This window comes from Pongo pygmaeus, chromosome 8 (assembly GCF_028885625.2).
Source record: "Pongo pygmaeus isolate AG05252 chromosome 8, NHGRI_mPonPyg2-v2.0_pri, whole genome shotgun sequence".
Lineage (NCBI taxonomy): Eukaryota > Metazoa > Chordata > Mammalia > Primates > Hominidae > Pongo > Pongo pygmaeus.
The window spans coordinates 137,682,737-137,705,486 of NC_072381.2; the positions used below are offsets into that span (position 1 = coordinate 137,682,737).

At 56.6% G+C, this 22,750-nt stretch overlaps 1 protein-coding gene across 12 annotated transcripts in view; it reads left to right on the plus strand.

Annotated features, from left to right (window-relative positions):
- JAKMIP3 (Janus kinase and microtubule interacting protein 3) overlaps window positions 1–22,750 on the plus strand; it is a 158,901-nt gene that overhangs the window by 110,090 nt on the left and 26,061 nt on the right. For 6 of the 12 annotated variants that reach the window (XM_054435496.2, XM_054435494.2, XM_054435497.2 and 3 more), the window contains 6 exons: window positions 1,446–1,544; window positions 2,859–2,957; window positions 3,581–3,640; window positions 6,537–6,602; window positions 7,338–7,406; window positions 7,492–7,569. In XM_054435496.2, coding sequence (XP_054291471.1) covers window positions 1,446–1,544; window positions 2,859–2,957; window positions 3,581–3,640; window positions 6,537–6,602; window positions 7,338–7,406; window positions 7,492–7,569 — 471 coding nt within the window. The remainder of the gene's footprint in view (window positions 1–1,445; window positions 1,545–2,858; window positions 2,958–3,580; window positions 3,641–6,536; window positions 6,603–7,337; window positions 7,407–7,491; window positions 7,570–22,750) is intronic. The other 6 variants (XM_054435498.2, XM_054435499.2, XM_063670412.1 and 3 more) reach the window with 1 other exon arrangement.

The window sequence follows — 22,750 nt, forward strand, 5'->3', positions numbered from 1 at the left end:
GAGGGGTGCACCTCACAACTGTGGGAGCAGGTGATGTGGCATGAGGCAGGGGTGGGGCTGGCTACGGGTCCAGGGGCAGGAAGGCCAGCAGGGTTGTCATTACCACGCACAGGTGAGGGGTGCTCCGTGTGACCCCCCACCCCACTTGTCCATGGGCAGGGACAGGTGTCCTGAGGAGGTAGCAGTGTCTCACACTGGCAGGTGCGGCCCTCTGGGGAGAAGCTAGGGCAGCCTGGCTGATGAGTCTGATGTGTGCCAGCAGGACAGAGCTTCAGACAAACAGGGGTGTCTGACGCAGCCTCTGCACTGCTGCCAGCCCAGGGCTGGTCATGCCCTCTGGGGGTCCTGCTTTAGTCTTGGTTCACATCTTGAATGGCGAACGACACCCCCGTGTTTCCCGTGGACACACGGAACATCTCTTAAATTAGAAGCGCTGTTTCCACAGGGCTCAGCACAATGCTGTGTGTGCCACGTAAATGCTGGCACAGGCAGAGATTCACATGCACTTAAGGGCACACACTTAAACACGCACACACGTAAACACCTGCGCGCACACTTGAACATGGGCACACAGAAATGCTTGCATGCACACTTGAACACATGCACACATAAATGCTGGCACGCACACAGAAATGCTTGTGCATGTACACACATGCCCATGTGCACACTTGGAGCCATGCTTTTCTCTGGCTACACTGGGTGCGGGTCACATTCCTGGCCCTGCAGGTGTTCCACGGCAGGCCCACTGTGCAGCGGCACACAGCTGGCCCTGCGGGAGGGTCTAGCTCCCACTGAGCTGGCTCACTCCAACGATGCAATGCTTCTGAGTTTATCTTGGTCCCCTGAGCATCGGAGCAGGCCCCTCAGTCCCCCGAGCTCAGCTCCAGGGGATGGACGCAGCTGTCTGCCCCTGGTGGCCCCTGCCGCCATGAGGCTGCTGAGGACACATGCCATGGGCTGTGCCCCTTGACCCTTTGGAAGGTGTAGGGGACTCCTGCATCCGCTTTACTTGTAACTGGTTCCGTTTAAACAGCCCCTTAATTAGCCAAGTGAATACCGGTGGCCAGGCAGCCATGGTACCCGCTCCTTCCATTGGGCACAGCCTGGGCTCCAAGGGGCACCAGGGAGCCACTTGGGACATTTACCCTCCACAGCCTCCCTTCCTCATCCTAGCTCAGAGCCCCCACTAAGGCCCCCAGGCTCCTGGCTTGTGGTATGCGGTGCTGCCTGCCCAGCCCCGCCCACCACCGGATGGCTAGGCTGTCTCACTAGGACAAACCCAAACATACCCAGGGCTGTGAGGAGCTTCCAGGGCTCTGGGCGCCAGGCCAGCCAACTGGCCTCCCCAGCATCCAGCAGCTGTCCAGTCAGCCTGGAGTTGACCTCCCAAGACCTCTGGTGAGAGAGAACAAGACCCCTCACCTCACGCATCTTTTATGTTGCAGATCAAACAAATGGAGACGGAAGAGGCTCGGCTCAGACACGAGGTGCAGGATGCCAGAGACCAAAACGAGCTGCTGGAGTTCAGGATCCTGGAGCTTGAGGTAGCTGAGCGGATGGCCAGCACTGTGGCCTGTGGCCGTGTCAGGGATCCAGTCCTCAGCCTTCCTAACCCACACAAACCCCTGAAGAACATGAACCCACAAGGCCGTCAGGGAGGAAAGAGGCAAATGGCCATAAACTGCCACCTCTTCATACCGGCCGTCCAAACATCCAATGGGGAACATGGGCCGTGGAGCTCAGTGTCGTGCAGGGACCACCTCTTCCTACGAAGGATGAGGCCGGCCGCCCAAAGCACGTGTAAACATGGGGGAAATGGGCCATGGAGCTCAGTGTCATGCAGGGAAAACAAAACAAAAGCACTACGATTGACAGTGCAGCATCTGCTCCAGACCTGTGGGGCGAGGAGCCGGCACGTCCCTCCTCCATCCGCCTGTCCTCCATCCACCCGCGAGGAGCCGGCAAGTCTGTCCTCCATCCGCCCCCGTGGCCCTGCTGCAGCTGGTGTGGGGCTGTGTCCAGGCCTCCGTGGTCGGCAGACGTTTGTTTCTTGCCCCTGAGTGAGGGCAGTGGGGGCCACGCGGTGACTGGGAGCCCTTTGCCTGTGCCCTGCCGTCCCTGGCCCTGTGTCCTCTGCCATGACCTGCACAGGAGGAGGGAGGAGGGGGATCCCACGGGGCAGCTCAGGCTGGGTGTGGGCAGCCACGTCGCTGTGATTGTTTCATGACAAGGGTGGTCCACCTGTGGGGCTGGGAGGAAGTGGCCCACACAGGGGCTGCCCCTGCGGAGCACCACACACAGCCCTGAGGCCTCCGTCTCAGGCCAGCACCTGGAGCCTCAGAGTCCAGCTGGAGCTGCCTCTTAGAGCCCTCCCGTCCACTGCGGGAGGACAGGGCAGTTGTGTGATCACTCCATGTGTGGACGACCTCGGCCACGTGGGCTTGCCTGTGGGGACAGTGGCAGCACTGCCAGCCTGTGTCCTCCAGAGGCTCCTCTGGTCAGGCCTGCAGGGGATGCGACCTGCAGCCCCTCCCCGATCCTCCCCATGGGCCCTGGGATTCACTGAGGGATGTGCCTGTGGGCTCAGGGTGGGGACTGCCCAGGCCACGTGGCCAGAGTATGATGAACTCTGCCCAGCCCATCTGGGGTCAGCGAATACACAGGCGCAGTCCTTCTGGGCAGGTCCAGGTCCAATGCAGATTCTGCCACCACTGCTGCTGCTGCGGTTTGGTTTTCATAAATGCTGTGTTGATCCCTGGTTCCATGGTCTTGGCCCGTGTTCCTCAGGCCCCAGCACAGCCCTCTTAGAGGGAAGGGATGGGAGGGGAGCGGCTCACCCTTCTGCCCCTCTGTCCTAGGAGAGGGAGAGGAAGTCACCCGCCATCAACTTCCACCACACGCCCTTCGTGGACGGGAAGAGCCCCCTCCAGGTGTACTGTGAGGCCGAAGGCGTGACGGTGAGCCCCGCCCCTTCTGCCTGCTCCGCCCCACCTCACCCCTGCCCCACCCCACCCCCTCCCCGCCCCACCTCACCCCTGCCCCCTCTCTGCCCCACCTCACCCCTGCCCCACCCCACCCCCTCCTCACCCCACCTCACCCCTGCCCCCTCCCTGCCCCACCTCACCCCCTCCTCGCCCCATCTCACCCCTGCCCCCTCCCTGCCCCGCCTCGCCTCACCCCTGCCCCCTCCCCACCCCGCCTCACCCCTGCCCCCTCCCCACCCCGCCTCACCCCTGCCCCCTCCCCGCCCCGCCTCACCCCTGCCCCCTCCCCGCCCCGCCTCACCCCTGCCCCCTCCCCGCCCCGCCTCACCCCTGCCCCCTCCCCGCCCCGCCTCACCCCTGCCCCCTCCCCGCCCCGCCTCACCCCTGCCCCCTCCCCGCCCCGCCTCACCCCTGCCCCCTCCCCACCCCACCCCCTCTGCCCCTCCCTGCCCTTCCCCGCCCCCTCTGCCCACCCTGCCCTTCCCCGCCCCCTCTGCCCACCCTGCCCTTCCCCGCCCCCTCTGCCCACCCTGCCCTTCCCCGCCCCCTCTGCCCACCCTGTGGCCGCTCACCCCTGCCTGTCCTCTATGCCTTAGGACATTGTGGTCGCGGAGCTGATGAAGAAGCTGGACATCCTGGGCGATAACGCCGTAAGTGTATGTCGCTCTCCTGGCTTGTGCATGCCTCTCACACCCACAAACCCCAGCCCAGCCCCTCTGGGGTCCAGGAAGCCCTGCCAGCCTCCCACAGCCCTGCCATGGGCCACCCTGCCTGAGACCCTCCACGAGGCCCAGAGCCTGCTCAGAATCGGAGCCTTCCTCACATTGCTCCAGGGCCCACTGGGGCCTCTGCTGTGCACACCTGGTTCTTCCAGCTGATGGCACTTCCCATCACATTGCCCAGCTTCTGGGATCTCTCTTTCAGCCCTTCCATACTTGCTGTGAGGATGGGGTGGCTGTTGCTCTTAGACAAACCAAGACCCTTAGGGGTTCCACTTCCTTGGCTTGGGGGAAGAAGCAGACTCTATAGATAACCCCTAAATTTCATTTGGGGCAGAGTTCCAATTTCTATGGCAAACTCCTTGAAAGAATGTTAATTACTGAGTGGGCAAAGTAAATGCACCACTTCATCCCACTTCTCATCCACCCATCACTAATCCTCCGCTCTCCATCCATTTATTCCCCATCAATGCACCATCTACCTAGCCCTTCGTTCATGCTCTGTCTTATATCCATCTATCCATCTATCCTGTGTAATCCATCCATCCATCCTCCATAATCCATGTATCCGTCCTCCACAATTCATTTATCCATCCTCCATAATCCATCTATCCGTCCTCCATAATCCATCTATCTGTCCTCCATAATCCATCTGTCCGTCCTCCATAATCCATCTGTCCGTCCTCCATAATCCATCTATCCGTCCTCCATAATCCATCTATCCATCCTCCATCCTTCATCTATCCTTCATCCATCATCCTTAATCCGTCCATTTATCCATCATCCACAATCTGTCCATCCATCCTCTATCCATCTATCATCCATCATCCCTAATCCATCCATTCTCCATCCTCCATCTGTCCTCTATCCACCATCCTCCATCCATTCCTTCTCCATCTACCATCCTCTACCCATTAACCTTTCACCCATCCATCCATCTCCCATTCATCCTCCATAATCCATCGATCCTTCATAATCCATCTATTCATTTGCCATCCATCCTTCCTTCATCCTCCATTCATTCATCCATTCTCCAGAATCCATCTATCAATCCATCCACCCTCTATAATTTATCTATGCATCCTCCACCATTCATTCATTCATCCATCCTCCATAAGCTATTTATCCATCTTTCCATCCTTCATCCTTTATCCTTCCATCTATCCAGAGCCCCTCCCTCCCTCCATCCATCCATCCATCATCCTACCTTCATTGACCTTCCACTGCCTCCAGCCAGGGCTCTGCATCCGAGGACTCCCTTCTCCCCTTGCCTGCCCAGCCCCTGGGGAGCAGTGAGGCACAGGGCAGGGGTGCTTTCAGCAGGGAGGCTCTGGGTGTGGGTCTGCTTCTTTCAGACCTGGGGGCTCCATTGTGGTCATAGGTGGCCGAAGAACCACAGCAGGGTGGCCGTGGACCTGACATCTCTGGGGTCCAGTCCTGGGTATCAGCCCCATCATGAGGTCTTGGGAACTGTATTGGGCAACTCTGATTCACAGTTGGAGAAGCTGAGTCCCCATAGGCACTGCCCAGGGTCACAGAGCTGATGTAGTGACAGAGTTGGGGGCACCCAGCCCCACCCAGGCCTATTTCAGGGTTCCTGCCCAGCCCCATAGCTGTCCACCAAGAGTGCCACTGAGTGTGACAGCCCTGCAGTCATCATGCAGCCTCTGAGGCCATCGTCACAGAGTCCAGGGACGGAGGAGGTTGGAGACTGGAGGGCTCATGGCCAGGCTTAAGCTCAGGGGACCTGTGGAGATGCTGGGGAGCTCCTGACAGTGGGCTGACCATGGCCCTTCCAGCCTGGCTGTGCAATCAGTGTTGACTTCACATGCAACTTGTGGTTTAATCACATCTAGGTAGATTCCCTCAGTCACCCTGAAGCCACCTGCTCAGCCTCCCCAACTTAAAGTGTTGGGAGAGGTCTGTGGCCTGCCCAGACCTGCCATGGGAAAAGGGAGCAGGGCAGGAGAGATGAGGGCACCCAGCCCCAGCCATGCAGGATGAGATTCTTGCCTGAGTCAGGAGTGCAGCTGGCCCCCACCATGGACTACAGACCGAGCCTGACTCCCCCTGTGGGAGACCCTGTGCAGAGTTTGGGGTTGGGGGACAGCAAGAGATGCCTGCTGTTAGGGAGCTTGCACTCTAGGGAGAGAACGACATGGACAGGGCTTTTGGAGTGAGCTGGCAAGAATCAGAGAGGCCTCACGAGCTGGGGCCTGGTAGCCCTGGTCTGGATGCAGGCTGCAGCAGAGTCTGAGAGTGTGAGGTGCCCACATCCAAAGCCATAATCACTCTACCCAGAAGGGCCACCCTGGGGCCCCTCGGGTAGGGAGGAAGCATGAATAAAACATGCATAAAAGAGACAAAACCTTTCAGGGATTCAGCCATTTCACAGCCATGAACATGTGGTCTCTCCTCCACTGTTCCCAAGTGGTGGTTTAATAACCTCAGGTGCATATGCAGAGGCTGGCTTTAAACACAGAAGGGGACAGATGCTGGGCAGAGCAGCAGCCGCTGCTGGGGATGTAGTGGTGGCCTGCCTGCATTGAGCAGTGCATATGCATCTGCCTCAGCTGGTTACCTAGACCTGGTGGTTACCAGCAGAGGGAGGATGAGAGAAAACAAAATCGACAGCACCTGGAGGGAACAAGCTCAAGTCAAGAGTGTCAGAGATGCTGGGAGAGAGATGTCAGTCAAAGCGCTTTTTAGCTGTGGCCCCCACCCAGGTGTCCCCAGTCAGTCTCCCCAGTCAACCTCCCCATGCATCCATCACCCACCCTCACCCCCAAAGGCACTGCTTCTGACCGCACCTGTGTTCTGCTTTTGGGTGCAGAACCTGACCAATGAGGAGCAGGTGGTTGTCATACAAGCCAGGACAGTCCTGACCTTGGCCGAAAAGGTAATAGCAGCTGTGTGGACACTTGGGAGAGGGCTGGGCTCCTGGGGTCTCCTGCCCTGCTCAGCTCAGAAAAGGTGATCTCGGGAGGAGGGCCTGCAGGGCCGGGTTTGGGGGGTCCACTAAGCCCCGTCTGCTCTGGGAGATCTGGCACACTCAGGTCAGACAGCACCCACTGTGTATCTTTGCAAAGGACAGATTCAGCTCCACTTTGCTCTGTCACCAACCCTGTCTGCGTTTCCTTCCAAAGGCGGGAAGGTATGGTGAGTCTGCAGGCAGCGTTCTCTGTTCAACTTACCCTGACCCCCTTCTGGGGCCACCCAGCCCACTACCTGCTCCTAGTCCCACCACTAGCCCTGACCTGCCTGGTGGGCTGGGCCTCCCACAGCAAGGAGAAGGGGTGCTCCTGGCACATAGGGGTTTGGAGAAACAGGCCACCCCTCCCTGCCTGTCCTGGCAGAGCTCTGCAGATGTGTCTCTCCCACGGTGCCCCAAGCCAGTGTCCCTCCTCTCCTGGAGAAGGTGGCAGGGGTAGACTTCCTGGACACCTGGAGAGTGGAGGGGGTGGGGCCATGATGCCAGCGCAGCCTCGACTCCCTGGAGAGGGCTGGGCTCTCCCCTCCCTAAGGAAAAGAGGAAGGAAGACCCAGGCCGTCCTGGCTTTTCTCCCAGCTGTCTCCACAAGCCGGGGTGGGGGACCCTAGGGGTCACTGTCCTGCTTGTTCTGTTTGTGTCCAGTGGCTCCAGCAGATTGAGGAGACAGAGGTGGCGCTGCAGCGGAAGATGGTGGATCTGGAGAGCGAGAAGGTTGGTGGCACCTTCACCGAGGTTCTGCGGCTCGGTGCTGCAGGTGGGACATCCGAGACTGAGGCACGGTCCTCCTGTGTTTCAGGAGCTGTTCAGTAAGCAGAAGGGCTACCTGGACGAGGAGCTGGACTACCGGAAACAGGCCTTGGACCAGGCCAACAAGGTGAGAGGCACGAGACTGCTGGAACCCCAGGGAGGGGCACGGGGGTGAAAATGGCCACGTGGCTCAGGTGCCCAGCAGTACCTCAGGTGCCTATGTGGGTCAGGTCGCAGGGCCCCTAATGGCCCCTAATGACACCTGCACAGCAGGCTCTGGCTCTCCAGAGCTGCCTGATGGGGTCTTCACTTGGAACTTCATAAACAGAGCAGGATTAGTTGAGGAGGCCTAAACCCACACTGTGCAATGAGAATGTTCTACAGACTTTGTGCAGGTCACTCGGGCACAGAAACACGCCCAGATTCCTAAAGGCTGTCCAGGTGTCGGTGTGGGCTGGTGTCTACCTCCCACCCTTCCCCCGAGGAACTGGAGAAACTGGTGGCTGTTCTGGGACAACAGCCTGCTCACTAGTGGGAGGTGTGGTCTTGTTCTATTTCATCTGGTGTGGCTGGGAGGAGCAGAGGACGTTTCTAGGTTGAAAACTAGGCTTCAGAACTGGGTTCCCCTGCTGGGAGCTACTTCCCCTGTGACTGCACAAGCAAAACCATCTGTCCCTGCTGGACTCCTATCACGTGACGGAAGGTACAACCGGGAGGATATCAGGCCATGTTGTGGAAAGACAAGTGTCACCACCAACAGGTTCACCTCCAGGACCCAGCCCAGCAGGCAGGGTCTTGACTCTCATGCCTGTGAGGAGACCTGCTTGGCTACTCAAAGCAAGGGAAGGTGGGCTGGGATGAAAATGCTCATTCCTGGGGCCAAGTTCAGCTTGGGAACTCTCAGAGTGATGGTGAGGATGACAATAGTGGTGATGGTGAGGATGACAATAGTGGTGGTGATGATTGTGCTGGCAATGGTCATGGTGATGGTGGTGGTGATGGTGATGGTGATCACCGCGATGATCGTGATGGTGATGGTGGTGATGGTGGTGGTGATCACGGCGATGATCGTGATGGTGATGGTGGCGATGGTGGTGGTGATCACGGCGATGATCGTGATGGTGGTGATGGGGATGGTGATCACGGCGATGATCGTGATGGTGATGGTGGCGATGGTGATGGTGGTGGTGATCACGGCGATGATCGTGATGGTGATGGTGGGGATGGTGATCACGGCGATGATCGTGATGGTGATAGTGGTGATGGTGATGGTGATCACGGCGATGATCGTGATGGTGATGGTGGCGATGGTGATGGTGATCACGGCGATGATCGTGATGGTGATGGTGGTGATGGTGATGGTGATCACGGCGATGATCGTGATGGTGATGGTGGTGATGGTGGTGGTGATCACGGCGATGATCGTGATGATGGTGATGGTGATGGTGATCACGGCGATGATCGTGGTGATGGTGATGGTGATCACGGCGATGATCGTGATGGTGATGGTGGTGATGGTGGTGGTGATCACGGCGATGATCGTGATGGTGATGGTGGTGATGGTGGTGGTGATCACGGCGATGATCGTGATGGTGATGGTGGCGATGGTGGTGGTGATCACGGCGATGATCGTGATGGTGGTGATGGTGGTGGTGATCACGGCGATGATCGTGATGGTGATGGTGGGGATGGTGATCACGGCGATGATCGTGATGGTGATGGTGGCGATGGTGATGGTGATCACGGCGATGATCGTGATGGTGGTGATGGTGGTGGTGATCACGGCGATGATCGTGATGGTGATGGTGGCGATGGTGATGGTGATCACGGCGATGATCGTGATGGTGATGGTGGCGATGGTGATGGTGATCACGGCGATGATGGTGATGGTGGTGATGGTGATGGTGATCACGGCGATGATCGTGATGGTGGTGATGGTGATGGTGATCACGGCGATGATCGTGATGGTGATGGTGGTGATGGGGATGGTGATCACGGCGATGATCGTGATGGTGATGGTGGCGATGGTGATGGTGATCACGGCGATGATCGTGATGGTGATGGTGGCGATGGTGATGGTGATCACGGCGATGATCGTGATGGTGGTGGTGGCGATGGTGATGGTGATCACGGCGATGATCGTGATGGTGATGGTGGTGATGGTGATGGTGATCACGGCGATGATCGTGATGGTGGTGATGGGGATGGTGATCACGGCGATGATCGTGATGGTGATGGTGGCGATGGTGATGGTGATCACGGCGATGATCGTGATGGTGGTGGTGGCGATGGTGATGGTGATCACGGCGATGATCGTGATGGTGGTGATGGGGATGGTGATCACGGTGATGATCGTGATGGTGATGGTGGCGATGGTGGTGGTGATCACGGCGATGATCGTGATGGTGATGGTGGCGATGGTGATGGTGATCACGGCAATGATCGTGATGGTGATGGTGGCGATGGTGATGGTGATCACGGCGATGATCGTGATGGTGATGGCGATGGTGGTGGTGATCACGGCGATGATCGTGATGGTGGTGGTGGCGATGGTGATGGTGATCACGGCGATGATCGTGATGGTGATGGTGGCGATGGTGATGGTGATCACGGCGATGATCGTGATGGTGATGGTGGTGATGGGGATGGTGATCACGGCGATGATCGTGATGGTGGTGATGGCGATGGTGATGGTGATCACGGCGATGATCGTGATGGTGATGGTGGGGATGGTGATCACGGCGATGATCGTGATGGTGATGGTGGCGATGGTGATGGTGATCACGGCGATGATCGTGATGGTGATGGTGGCGATGGTGGTGGTGATCACGGCGATGATCGTGATGGTGATGGTGGCGATGGTGGTGGTGATCACGGCGATGATCGTGATGGTGGTGATGGTGATGGTGATCATGGCGATGATCGTGATGGTGATGGTGGCGATGGTGGTGGTGATCACGGCGATGATCGTGATGGTGATGGTGGCGATGGTGATGGTGATCACGGCGATGATCGTGATGGTGATGGTGGTGATGGTGATGGTGATCACGGCGATGATCGTGATGGTGGTGATGGGGATGGTGATCACGGTGATGATCGTGATGGTGATGGTGGCGATGGTGATGGTGATCACGGCGATGATCGTGATGGTGGTGGTGGCGATGGTGATGGTGATCACGGCGATGATCGTGATGGTGATGGTGGTGATGGTGATGGTGATCACGGCGATGATCGTGATGGTGGTGATGGGGATGGTGATCACGGCGATGATCGTGATGGTGATGGTGGCGATGGTGATGGTGATCACGGCGATGATCGTGATGGTGGTGGTGGCGATGGTGATGGTGATCACGGCGATGATCGTGATGGTGGTGATGGGGATGGTGATCACGGTGATGATCGTGATGGTGATGGTGGCGATGGTGGTGGTGATCACGGCGATGATCGTGATGGTGATGGTGGCGATGGTGATGGTGATCACGGCAATGATCGTGATGGTGATGGTGGCGATGGTGATGGTGATCACGGCGATGATCGTGATGGTGATGGCGATGGTGGTGGTGATCACGGCGATGATCGTGATGGTGGTGGTGGCGATGGTGATGGTGATCACGGCGATGATCGTGATGGTGATGGTGGCGATGGTGATGGTGATCACGGCGATGATCGTGATGGTGATGGTGGTGATGGGGATGGTGATCACGGCGATGATCGTGATGGTGGTGATGGCGATGGTGATGGTGATCACGGCGATGATCGTGATGGTGATGGTGGGGATGGTGATCACGGCGATGATCGTGATGGTGATGGTGGCGATGGTGATGGTGATCACGGCGATGATCGTGATGGTGATGGTGGCGATGGTGGTGGTGATCACGGCGATGATCGTGATGGTGATGGTGGTGATGGTGGTGGTGATCACGGCGATGATCGTGATGGTGATGGTGGCGATGGTGGTGGTGATCACGGCGATGATCGTGATGGTGGTGATGGTGATGGTGATCATGGCGATGATCGTGATGGTGATGGTGGCGATGGTGGTGGTGATCACGGCGATGATCGTGATGGTGATGGTGGCGATGGTGATGGTGATCACGGCGATGATCGTGATGGTGATGGTGGTGATGGTGATGGTGATCACGGCGATGATCGTGATGGTGGTGATGGGGATGGTGATCACGGTGATGATCGTGATGGTGATGGTGGCGATGGTGATGGTGATCACGGCGATGATCGTGATGGTGGTGGTGGCGATGGTGATGGTGATCACGGCGATGATCGTGATGGTGGTGATGGTGGTGGTGATCACGGCGATGATCGTGATCGTGATGGTGGTGATGGTGATGGTGATCACGGCGATGATCGTGATGGTGATGGTGGTGATGGTGGTGGTGATCACGGCGATGATCGTGATGGTGGTGATGGCGATGGTGATGGTGATCACGGCGATGATCGTGATGGTGATGGTGGGGATGGTGATCACGGCGATGATCGTGATGGTGATGGTGGCGATGGTGATGGTGATCACGGCGATGATCGTGATGGTGATGGTGGTGATGGTGGTGGTGATCACGGCGATGATCGTGATGGTGGCGATGGTGATGGTGATCACGGCGATGATCGTGATGGTGATGGTGGCGATGGTGATGGTGATCACGGCGATGATCGTGATGGTGGTGATGGTGGTGGTGATCACGGCGATGATCGTGATGGTGATGGTGGCGATGGTGATGGTGATCACGGCGATGATCGTGATGGTGATGGTGGCGATGGTGATGGTGATCACGGCGATGATCGTGATGGTGGTGATGGGGATGGTGATCACGGTGATGATCGTGATGGTGATGGTGGTGATGGTGGTGGTGATCATGGCGATGATCGTGATGGTGATGGTGGCGATGGTGATGGTGATCACGGCGATGATCGTGATGGTGATGGTGGTGATGGTGGTGGTGATCACGGCGATGATGGTGATGGTGGTGATGGTGATGGTGATCACGGCGATGATCGTGATGGTGGTGATGGGGATGGTGATCACGGCGATGATCGTGATGGTGATGGTGGTGATGGTGATGGTGATCACGGCGATGATCGTGATGGTGGTGATGGTGATGGTGATCACGGCGATGATCGTGATGGTGGTGGTGGCGATGGTGATGGTGATCACGGCGATGATCGTGATGGTGGTGGTGGCGATGGTGATGGTGATCACGGCGATGATCGTGATGGTGGTGATGGTGGTGGTGATCACGGCGATGATCGTGATGGTGATGGTGGTGATGGTGATGGTGATCACGGCGATGATCGTGATGGTGGTGGTGGCGATGGTGATGGTGATCACGGCGATGATCGTGATGGTGGTGATGGGGATGGTGATCACGGCGATGATCGTGATGGTGATGGTGGTGATGGTGATGGTGATCACGGCGATGATCGTGATGGTGGTGGTGGCGATGGTGATGGTGATCACGGCGATGATCGTGATGGTGGTGGTGGCGATGGTGATGGTGATCACGGCGATGATCGTGATGGTGGTGGCGATGGTGATGGTGATCACGGCGATGATCGTGATGGTGGTGATGGTGGTGGTGATCACGGCGATGATCGTGATGGTGATGGTGGCGATGGTGATGGTGATCACGGCGATGATCGTGATGGTGGTGGTGGCGATGGTGATGGTGATCACGGCGATGATCGTGATGGTGGTGGTGGCGATGGTGATGGTGATCACGGCGATGATCGTGATGGTGGTGATGGGGATGGTGATCACGGCGATGATCGTGATGGTGATGGTGGTGATGGTGATGGTGATCACGGCGATGATCGTGATGGTGGTGATGGTGATGGTGATCACGGCGATGATCGTGATGGTGGTGATGGGGATGGTGATCACGGCGATGATCGTGATGGTGATGGTGGTGATGGTGATGGTGATCACGGCGATGATCGTGATGGTGGTGATGGGGATGGTGATCACGGCGATGATCGTGATGGTGATGGTGGCGATGGTGATGGTGATCACGGCGATGATCGTGATGGTGGTGGTGGCGATGGTGATGGTGATCACGGCGATGATCGTGATGGTGGTGATGGGGATGGTGATCACGGTGATGATCGTGATGGTGATGGTGGCGATGGTGGTGGTGATCACGGCGATGATCGTGATGGTGATGGTGGCGATGGTGATGGTGATCACGGCAATGATCGTGATGGTGATGGTGGCGATGGTGATGGTGATCACGGCGATGATCGTGATGGTGATGGCGATGGTGGTGGTGATCACGGCGATGATCGTGATGGTGGTGGTGGCGATGGTGATGGTGATCACGGCGATGATCGTGATGGTGATGGTGGCGATGGTGATGGTGATCACGGCGATGATCGTGATGGTGATGGTGGTGATGGGGATGGTGATCACGGCGATGATCGTGATGGTGGTGATGGCGATGGTGATGGTGATCACGGCGATGATCGTGATGGTGATGGTGGGGATGGTGATCACGGCGATGATCGTGATGGTGATGGTGGCGATGGTGATGGTGATCACGGCGATGATCGTGATGGTGATGGTGGCGATGGTGGTGGTGATCACGGCGATGATCGTGATGGTGATGGTGGTGATGGTGGTGGTGATCACGGCGATGATCGTGATGGTGATGGTGGCGATGGTGGTGGTGATCACGGCGATGATCGTGATGGTGGTGATGGTGATGGTGATCATGGCGATGATCGTGATGGTGATGGTGGCGATGGTGGTGGTGATCACGGCGATGATCGTGATGGTGATGGTGGCGATGGTGATGGTGATCACGGCGATGATCGTGATGGTGATGGTGGTGATGGTGATGGTGATCACGGCGATGATCGTGATGGTGGTGATGGGGATGGTGATCACGGTGATGATCGTGATGGTGATGGTGGCGATGGTGATGGTGATCACGGCGATGATCGTGATGGTGGTGGTGGCGATGGTGATGGTGATCACGGCGATGATCGTGATGGTGATGGTGGTGATGGTGATGGTGATCACGGCGATGATCGTGATGGTGGTGATGGGGATGGTGATCACGGCGATGATCGTGATGGTGATGGTGGCGATGGTGATGGTGATCACGGCGATGATCGTGATGGTGGTGGTGGCGATGGTGATGGTGATCACGGCGATGATCGTGATGGTGGTGATGGGGATGGTGATCACGGTGATGATCGTGATGGTGATGGTGGCGATGGTGGTGGTGATCACGGCGATGATCGTGATGGTGATGGTGGCGATGGTGATGGTGATCACGGCAATGATCGTGATGGTGATGGTGGCGATGGTGATGGTGATCACGGCGATGATCGTGATGGTGATGGCGATGGTGGTGGTGATCACGGCGATGATCGTGATGGTGGTGGTGGCGATGGTGATGGTGATCACGGCGATGATCGTGATGGTGATGGTGGCGATGGTGATGGTGATCACGGCGATGATCGTGATGGTGATGGTGGTGATGGGGATGGTGATCGCGGCGATGATCGTGATGGTGGTGATGGCGATGGTGATGGTGATCACGGCGATGATCGTGATGGTGATGGTGGGGATGGTGATCACGGCGATGATCGTGATGGTGATGGTGGCGATGGTGATGGTGATCACGGCGATGATCGTGATGGTGATGGTGGCGATGGTGGTGGTGATCACGGCGATGATCGTGATGGTGATGGTGGTGATGGTGGTGGTGATCACGGCGATGATCGTGATGGTGATGGTGGCGATGGTGGTGGTGATCACGGCGATGATCGTGATGGTGGTGATGGTGATGGTGATCATGGCGATGATCGTGATGGTGATGGTGGCGATGGTGGTGGTGATCACGGCGATGATCGTGATGGTGATGGTGGCGATGGTGATGGTGATCACGGCGATGATCGTGATGGTGATGGTGGTGATGGTGATGGTGATCACGGCGATGATCGTGATGGTGGTGATGGGGATGGTGATCACGGTGATGATCGTGATGGTGATGGTGGCGATGGTGATGGTGATCACGGCGATGATCGTGATGGTGGTGGTGGCGATGGTGATGGTGATCACGGCGATGATCGTGATGGTGGTGATGGTGGTGGTGATCACGGCGATGATCGTGATCGTGATGGTGGTGATGGTGATGGTGATCACGGCGATGATCGTGATGGTGATGGTGGTGATGGTGGTGGTGATCACGGCGATGATCGTGATGGTGATGGCGATGGTGATGGTGATCACGGCGATGATCGTGATGGTGATGGTGGGGATGGTGATCACGGCGATGATCGTGATGGTGATGGTGGCGATGGTGATGGTGATCACGGCGATGATCGTGATGGTGATGGTGGTGATGGTGGTGGTGATCACGGCGATGATCGTGATGGTGGCGATGGTGATGGTGATCACGGCGATGATCGTGATGGTGATGGTGGCGATGGTGATGGTGATCACGGCGATGATCGTGATGGTGGTGATGGTGGTGGTGATCACGGCGATGATCGTGATGGTGATGGTGGCGATGGTGATGGTGATCACGGCGATGATCGTGATGGTGATGGTGGCGATGGTGATGGTGATCACGGCGATGATCGTGATGGTGGTGATGGGGATGGTGATCACGGTGATGATCGTGATGGTGATGGTGGTGATGGTGGTGGTGATCATGGCGATGATCGTGATGGTGATGGTGGCGATGGTGATGGTGATCACGGCGATGATCGTGATGGTGATGGTGGTGATGGTGGTGGTGATCACGGCGATGATGGTGATGGTGGTGATGGTGATGGTGATCACGGCGATGATCGTGATGGTGGTGATGGGGATGGTGATCACGGCGATGATCGTGATGGTGATGGTGGTGATGGTGATGGTGATCACGGCGATGATCGTGATGGTGGTGATGGTGATGGTGATCACGGCGATGATCGTGATGGTGGTGGTGGCGATGGTGATGGTGATCACGGCGATGATCGTGATGGTGGTGGTGGCGATGGTGATGGTGATCACGGCGATGATCGTGATGGTGGTGATGGTGGTGGTGATCACGGCGATGATCGTGATGGTGATGGTGGTGATGGTGATGGTGATCACGGCGATGATCGTGATGGTGGTGGTGGCGATGGTGATGGTGATCACGGCGATGATCGTGATGGTGGTGATGGGGATGGTGATCACGGCGATGATCGTGATGGTGATGGTGGTGATGGTGATGGTGATCACGGCGATGATCGTGATGGTGGTGGTGGCGATGGTGATGGTGATCACGGCGATGATCGTGATGGTGGTGGTGGCGATGGTGATGGTGATCACGGCGATGATCGTGATGGTGGTGGCGATGGTGATGGTGATCACGGCGATGATCGTGATGGTGGTGATGGTGGTGGTGATCACGGCGATGATCGTGATGGTGATGGTGGCGATGGTGATGGTGATCACGGCGATGATCGTGATGGTGGTGGTGGCGATGGTGATGGTGATCACGGCGATGATCGTGATGGTGGTGGTGGCGATGGTGATGGTGATCACGGCGATGATCGTGATGGTGGTGATGGGGATGGTGATCACGGCGATGATCGTGATGGTGATGGTGGTGATGGTGATGGTGATCACGGCGATGATCGTGATGGTGGTGATGGTGATGGTGATCACGGCGATGATCGTGATGGTGGTGATGGGGATGGTGATCACGGCGATGATCGTGATGGTGATGGTGGTGATGGTGATGGTGATCACGGCGATGATCGTGATGGTGGTGATGGTGATGGTGATCACGGCGATGATCGTGATGGTGGCGATGGTGATGGTGATCACGGCGATGATCGTGATGGTGGTGGCGATGGTGATGGTGATCACGGCGATGATCGTGATGGTGGTGATGGTGGTGGTGATCACGGCGATGATCGTGATGGTGATGGTGGCGATGGTGATGGTGATCACGGCGATGATCGTGATGGTGGTGGTGGCGATGGTGATGGTGATCACGGCGATGATCGTGATGGTGGTGGTGGCGATGGTGATGGTGATCACGGCGATGATCGTGATGGTGGTGGTGGCGATGGTGATGGTGATCACGGCGATGATCGTGATGGTGATGGTGGCGATGGTGATGGTGATCACGGCGATGATCGTGATGGTGGTGGTGGCGATGGTGATGGTGATCACGGCGATGATCGTGATGGTGGTGGTGGCGATGGTGATGGTGATCACGGCGATGATCGTGATGGTGATGGTGGCGATGGTGATGGTGATCACGGCGATGATCGTGATGGTGGTGGTGGCGATGGTGATGGTGATCACGGCGATGATCGTGATGGTGGTGATGGGGATGGTGATCACGGTGATGATCGTGATGGTGATGGTGGCGATGGTGATGGTGATGGTGATCACGGCGATGATCGTGATGGTGGTGGTGGCGATGGTGATGGTGATCACGGCGATGATCGTGATGGTGGTGATGGGGATGGTGATCACGGTGATGATCGTGATGGTGATGGTGGCGATGGTGATGGTGATGGTGATCACGGCGATGATCGTGATGGTGATGGTGGCGATGGTGATGGTGATGGTGATCACGGCGATGATCGTGATGGTGATGGTGGCGATGGTGATGGTGATGGTGATCACGGCGATGATCGTGATGGTGGTGATGGGGATGGTGATCACGGTGATGATCGTGATGGTGATGGTGGCGATGGTGATGGTGATGGTGATCACGGCGATGATCGTGATGGTGATGGTGGCGATGGTGATGGTGATGGTGATCACGGCGATGATCGTGATGGTGATGGTGGCGATGGTGATGGTGATGGTGATCACGGCGATGATCGTGATGGTGATGGTGGCGATGGTGATGGTGATGGTGATCACGGCGATGATCGTGATGGTGGTGATGGGGATGGTGATCACGGTGATGATCGTGATGGTGATGGTGGCGATGGTGATGGTGATGGTGATCACGGCGATGATCGTGATGGTGATGGTGGCGATGGTGATGGTGATGGTGATCACGGCGATGATCGTGATGGTGATGGTGGCGATGGTGATGGTGATGGTGATCACGGCGATGATCGTGATGGTGATGGTGGCGATGGTGATGGTGATGGTGATCACGGCGATGATCGTGATGGTGGTGGTGGTGATGGTGATGGTGCTCATGGCGATGATCGTGATGGTGGTGGTGGTGGTGATGGTGATAATAGTGGTGATGATGCTGGTGGTAGTGATGATGGTGATGATGATGGCAATGATCATCATGACGGTGGTGGTGGTGGTGATGATGCTGCTGGTGGTGGTGATGATGATGGTGGCGATGATGATGGTGGCGATGATGATGGTGGTGATGATGGTGGTGGTGATGATGGTGGCGATGATGATGGTGGCGATGATGATGGTCATGATGATGGTGGTGTCAGTGATGATGGTGATGCTGGTGATATGGTGGTGATGATCATGACAGTGTTAGTGGTGGTGATGATGGTGATCATGATGGTGACAGTAGTGATCGATGATGATGGTGATGATGGTGGTGGTGGTGATGAGGATGGTAATGATAGTGTTGTTATAATGACAGCCTACTCAAGAGCCTTTCCTATGTGGCAGGCACTGGTCTGGTCAGCCAGGCACAGAAGCTGGTGACCTGCCCAAGGACACGCAGTTAGAATGAAGGCAGGAGTCAAATGTCAGCATTCTTCCCCTGTGCCCACAGCCATGACTGCTTTACTAGGCATCTCTTCTTCCTGCACTTGTGGACGTGAGTTCCCCACATAGAGGGGCCAGGGCTCAAACGCTTACGCCTACAGAGCAAAGAGCAGCCACACCAGGCACCGGCATCCTGGGTGGGGGTGCAATGCCCATGTCAGTTGCTGTGGGAGCCAGTGTGTGAGCCGCGGGAGGCTTTGGAGGCAGATGACCTGGGTTTGAGGCCCAGCTCAGCCGGTAACCACTAGGGATTGGGAGTTCCTGTAAGATGCTGGGCATGGAGGCTGGCCCTGGCTAAACTGGTAATGGCCCCCCGTTGCTATGGTTAGTGTCACTATTGCACCAGCAGTGTGCACATGCCTGCATGGGAGCAGCTCACAGGTTGCCAGCTGTTCTTCCTGGGCCACTGTCCTCACAGCCTCTGAGTACTGAGAGCCAGCCCCGGGTGAGCTGGCCCCAGTGGTGGTGAGACCTGCGTCCCTCCAGGTGGCCGGGGACCTGCGCAGCATGTCTGTCCACCCTGCTCATGAGGCAGCCCCCAGGCGCAGGCTGCTGTGAGCTTAGCTTACCCAGGCAGTCCTCTGGGCCTTGCGTGCTTTGGTCAGAAGGAAGGAGGCTGGAAGTAGGTGGTCACTTGATGTAAAAAGCAGAGGCCCCTCAGTGCCCCAGGCCATCCACACTGCAGCCAGCTGACACTCCTCTGCCCACGCCTTCTGGGACTCCTGGCTGCCCCTCCTGGACAGACCTTCTTGCTGAGGCAACAGGTCCTGCAGGCTCCAGGCTCCAGGCCCCCGCCTCCCTCCCTCAGCTCAGTCTCTGTCCTCCGAAGCCCCTTGGCCTCTGCTCTCCAGCCTCCTCATACCCCCTCATCCTCCTTCATCCTGCTCATGCTGATTGCTGGCATGGACAGGTTCCTCTCTGCTGGATGAGGAAGAACCCTCTAGAACAGTGCTTTCCCATGAGTACCAAGGCCCATGTCGCTGCCTGGGTGGAGAGGGCTGGGATCCAGCTAGGGATCAGCCTAGCTGGCAGGCATCTCCACTGCTGTGCGGACACCACCACAGCAGGCCGGGAGATGGAGGACCCCTGCCAGCTTTCACTACTGCTGTTCCATCCTCCTGGGGCGCCCTCCCTTTCCTTCTCCTGCCCATCCTTGACTGACACTGCAAACCTCAGTTTAGCACCTCGTCTCCTCTAGGAAACCTTCCCAACCCCCAGTGAGGTGGCCCTGACATGCCCCACTCATGGAAGTGGGTCTGCCTTTCTATGGGGCAAGCAGGGACCATGTGCCTCTGCTGCCATCTGGTCTCCTAGACCAGCACGAGGCCTGGCAGGCAGCAGGTGCTTTGCGGGTGATGCATAGGTGAAGAGGAAAAGAGCTAAGGATTATGCAGAGGTTTTTAAATCCAGCCCACCTTGAGACAGGAGAGGGAAGAGAAGGACATGCGTTTCTTTTTTTAATATTGCATTTTTTCCTGAATGAAAGAATAATCAATGTACAGTTCTGATTTACAACACAGAAAAATCCAAGAAAAAAATTCACCATGTGCCCAGCACACAGAGCATTCTGTTTTCTCTCCTGGTGGTCTCTTGGCAGGATGGGGATCCACATAGTGTCTTTGCAAAAGCGGGGTCCCCATGCTTATCTGAGGCTTGCTCTCTGAGAGATGGTCATCATGCCAATGGAGGAAATGTTCATAGTAGGAAAGGACATTTTCTTCCCATTCCTGTTCTCTGGACTCCAGATGCCACCAACAAAGGGGACCCCACTTGCTGGTTCTCTTCTCCTTCTCAGAAGTGCGGGGTGTAACCACATGTGTGTGCATGTGCATTTTCATGGATAGCCTGAGAAACCCAACGAGCTGCAGCACGCTTCCCTTTCACCTTACTGTGCACAGCCAGGGTGCTTCCCACCAGCCCAAGGAGTGACTTGGTGTGAGCGCATCATGGACTGTTTGTTCCCAGTAGTGGACTTAGGTACTGTCCATGCATTAGCTATCACCAGCAAAACAGCAATTCCTATCCATTTCTGATGTCCCGACACACAAATAGAGATTATCTGCAGGAAAAGTTATTTGGAATGACCAAAGAGTATGCACACTTAAGGTGTTGTTAGGAACTGCCGAATAGTTCTCCAGATAGTAGGTATAACTTGCAGCCCAAACTTCCACTGCATGATGTGCAGCTGCCTGGCGCAGTCCTATCAGGCACGTCTCTGGTGAGCTCAAAGTCTAACATGTTTCTATGCAACTCCACACCACGTCTGTTTGTAACCTTTCCCACCTCTCTCATGCTATCTGACCTTTTGGTCAGAGCTCTTGATAAAAGAAGGCAACCAGCCCTTTGCCATCCATTGCAAATATTTCCTTTATTTCCTTAGTCAGAAGAATGGGACATGGCAAATATTTCACCCAGCTTGTCAGTTGCTCTTTGATATCAAACACTGTTTTGAGGGCCTGGCAGAATTTGGGTAATTTTTGAGGTTGATGGCCTCCAGGTTTTATGGCATAATTTCAACTTCGTACCAAAAAAAAAAAAAGATTGCACAAAAAAAATCAATGTTTTCTTTCAGCATTACTTTGAGGTGTGTGTGAGGCAGGTGTAAAGAGGAAATGGAAATTTATGCACCTCCAGGATGGCTGCCCACCGCCCCCCACCCCCCGCCCCCCACACCGCCCCCGGCAGCATTTGTCTACTCAGCCATCCACCTTTTCCACCCTAATGTCACAGATAATTCCCCTTCGTAAGATTGTGTCTGGAGTGATGCCTCAGTCCCAGAATCCCTCCACTGGGTTGGGAGAGTTGTCCCATGAGTGGAGAAGTGGCCTGTGGGCCCCTTTGACCTGACCAGAATGCAGGATCTGAGCATAGAGAGCTCCAGGAGTGGGGGCCCTGGCCTAGAGCAACTGCCACCATGGTCCTTGTGATCAAACATCCCATGGACACCCCATGAGATTAGAGATGTGGGTATCCGCACACATTTCCAGAAGATCAAATCAGCACAACTTCAGCTTTCTGTGAGGCCACCTCTCTCTGCCACCTCCACAGTAGCTGTGTCCTCAGACCTCAGATGGGGCCAACTGCTCAGGGGATCATTCAGCCCCAAAGACCAGTGGGGAGGCATATGGTTGCTGGTTGGACCAGGATTAATGCCCCCTACTCTGGAGGGGACTGGGGGCATCTTCCTGTGAGAGGCTGTGGGAGGGGCATCTTCCTGTGAGATGCTGGGGGGACCTCTTTCTGAGTGATGCTGGGGGGCCTCTTCCTGTGTGATATTGGGGGGGCCTCTTCCTGTGTGATATTGGGGGGGCCTCTCCCTGTGTGATGCTGGGGGGATCTCTCCCTGTGTGATGTCAGAGGGCCCTCTCCCTGTGTGATGCTGGGGAGGGCCTCTCCCTGTGTGATGCTGGGGAGGGCCTCTCCCTGTGTGATGCTGGGGAGGGCCTCTCCCTGTGTGATGCTGGGGGGGCCTCTCCCTGTGTAATGCTGGCGGGGGTCTATTCCTGTGTGATGTTGTGGGGGCCTCTTCCTGTGTGATATTGTGGGGGGGGCCTCTTCCTGTGTGATGCTGGGGGGCCTCTCCCTGTGTGATGCTGGGAGG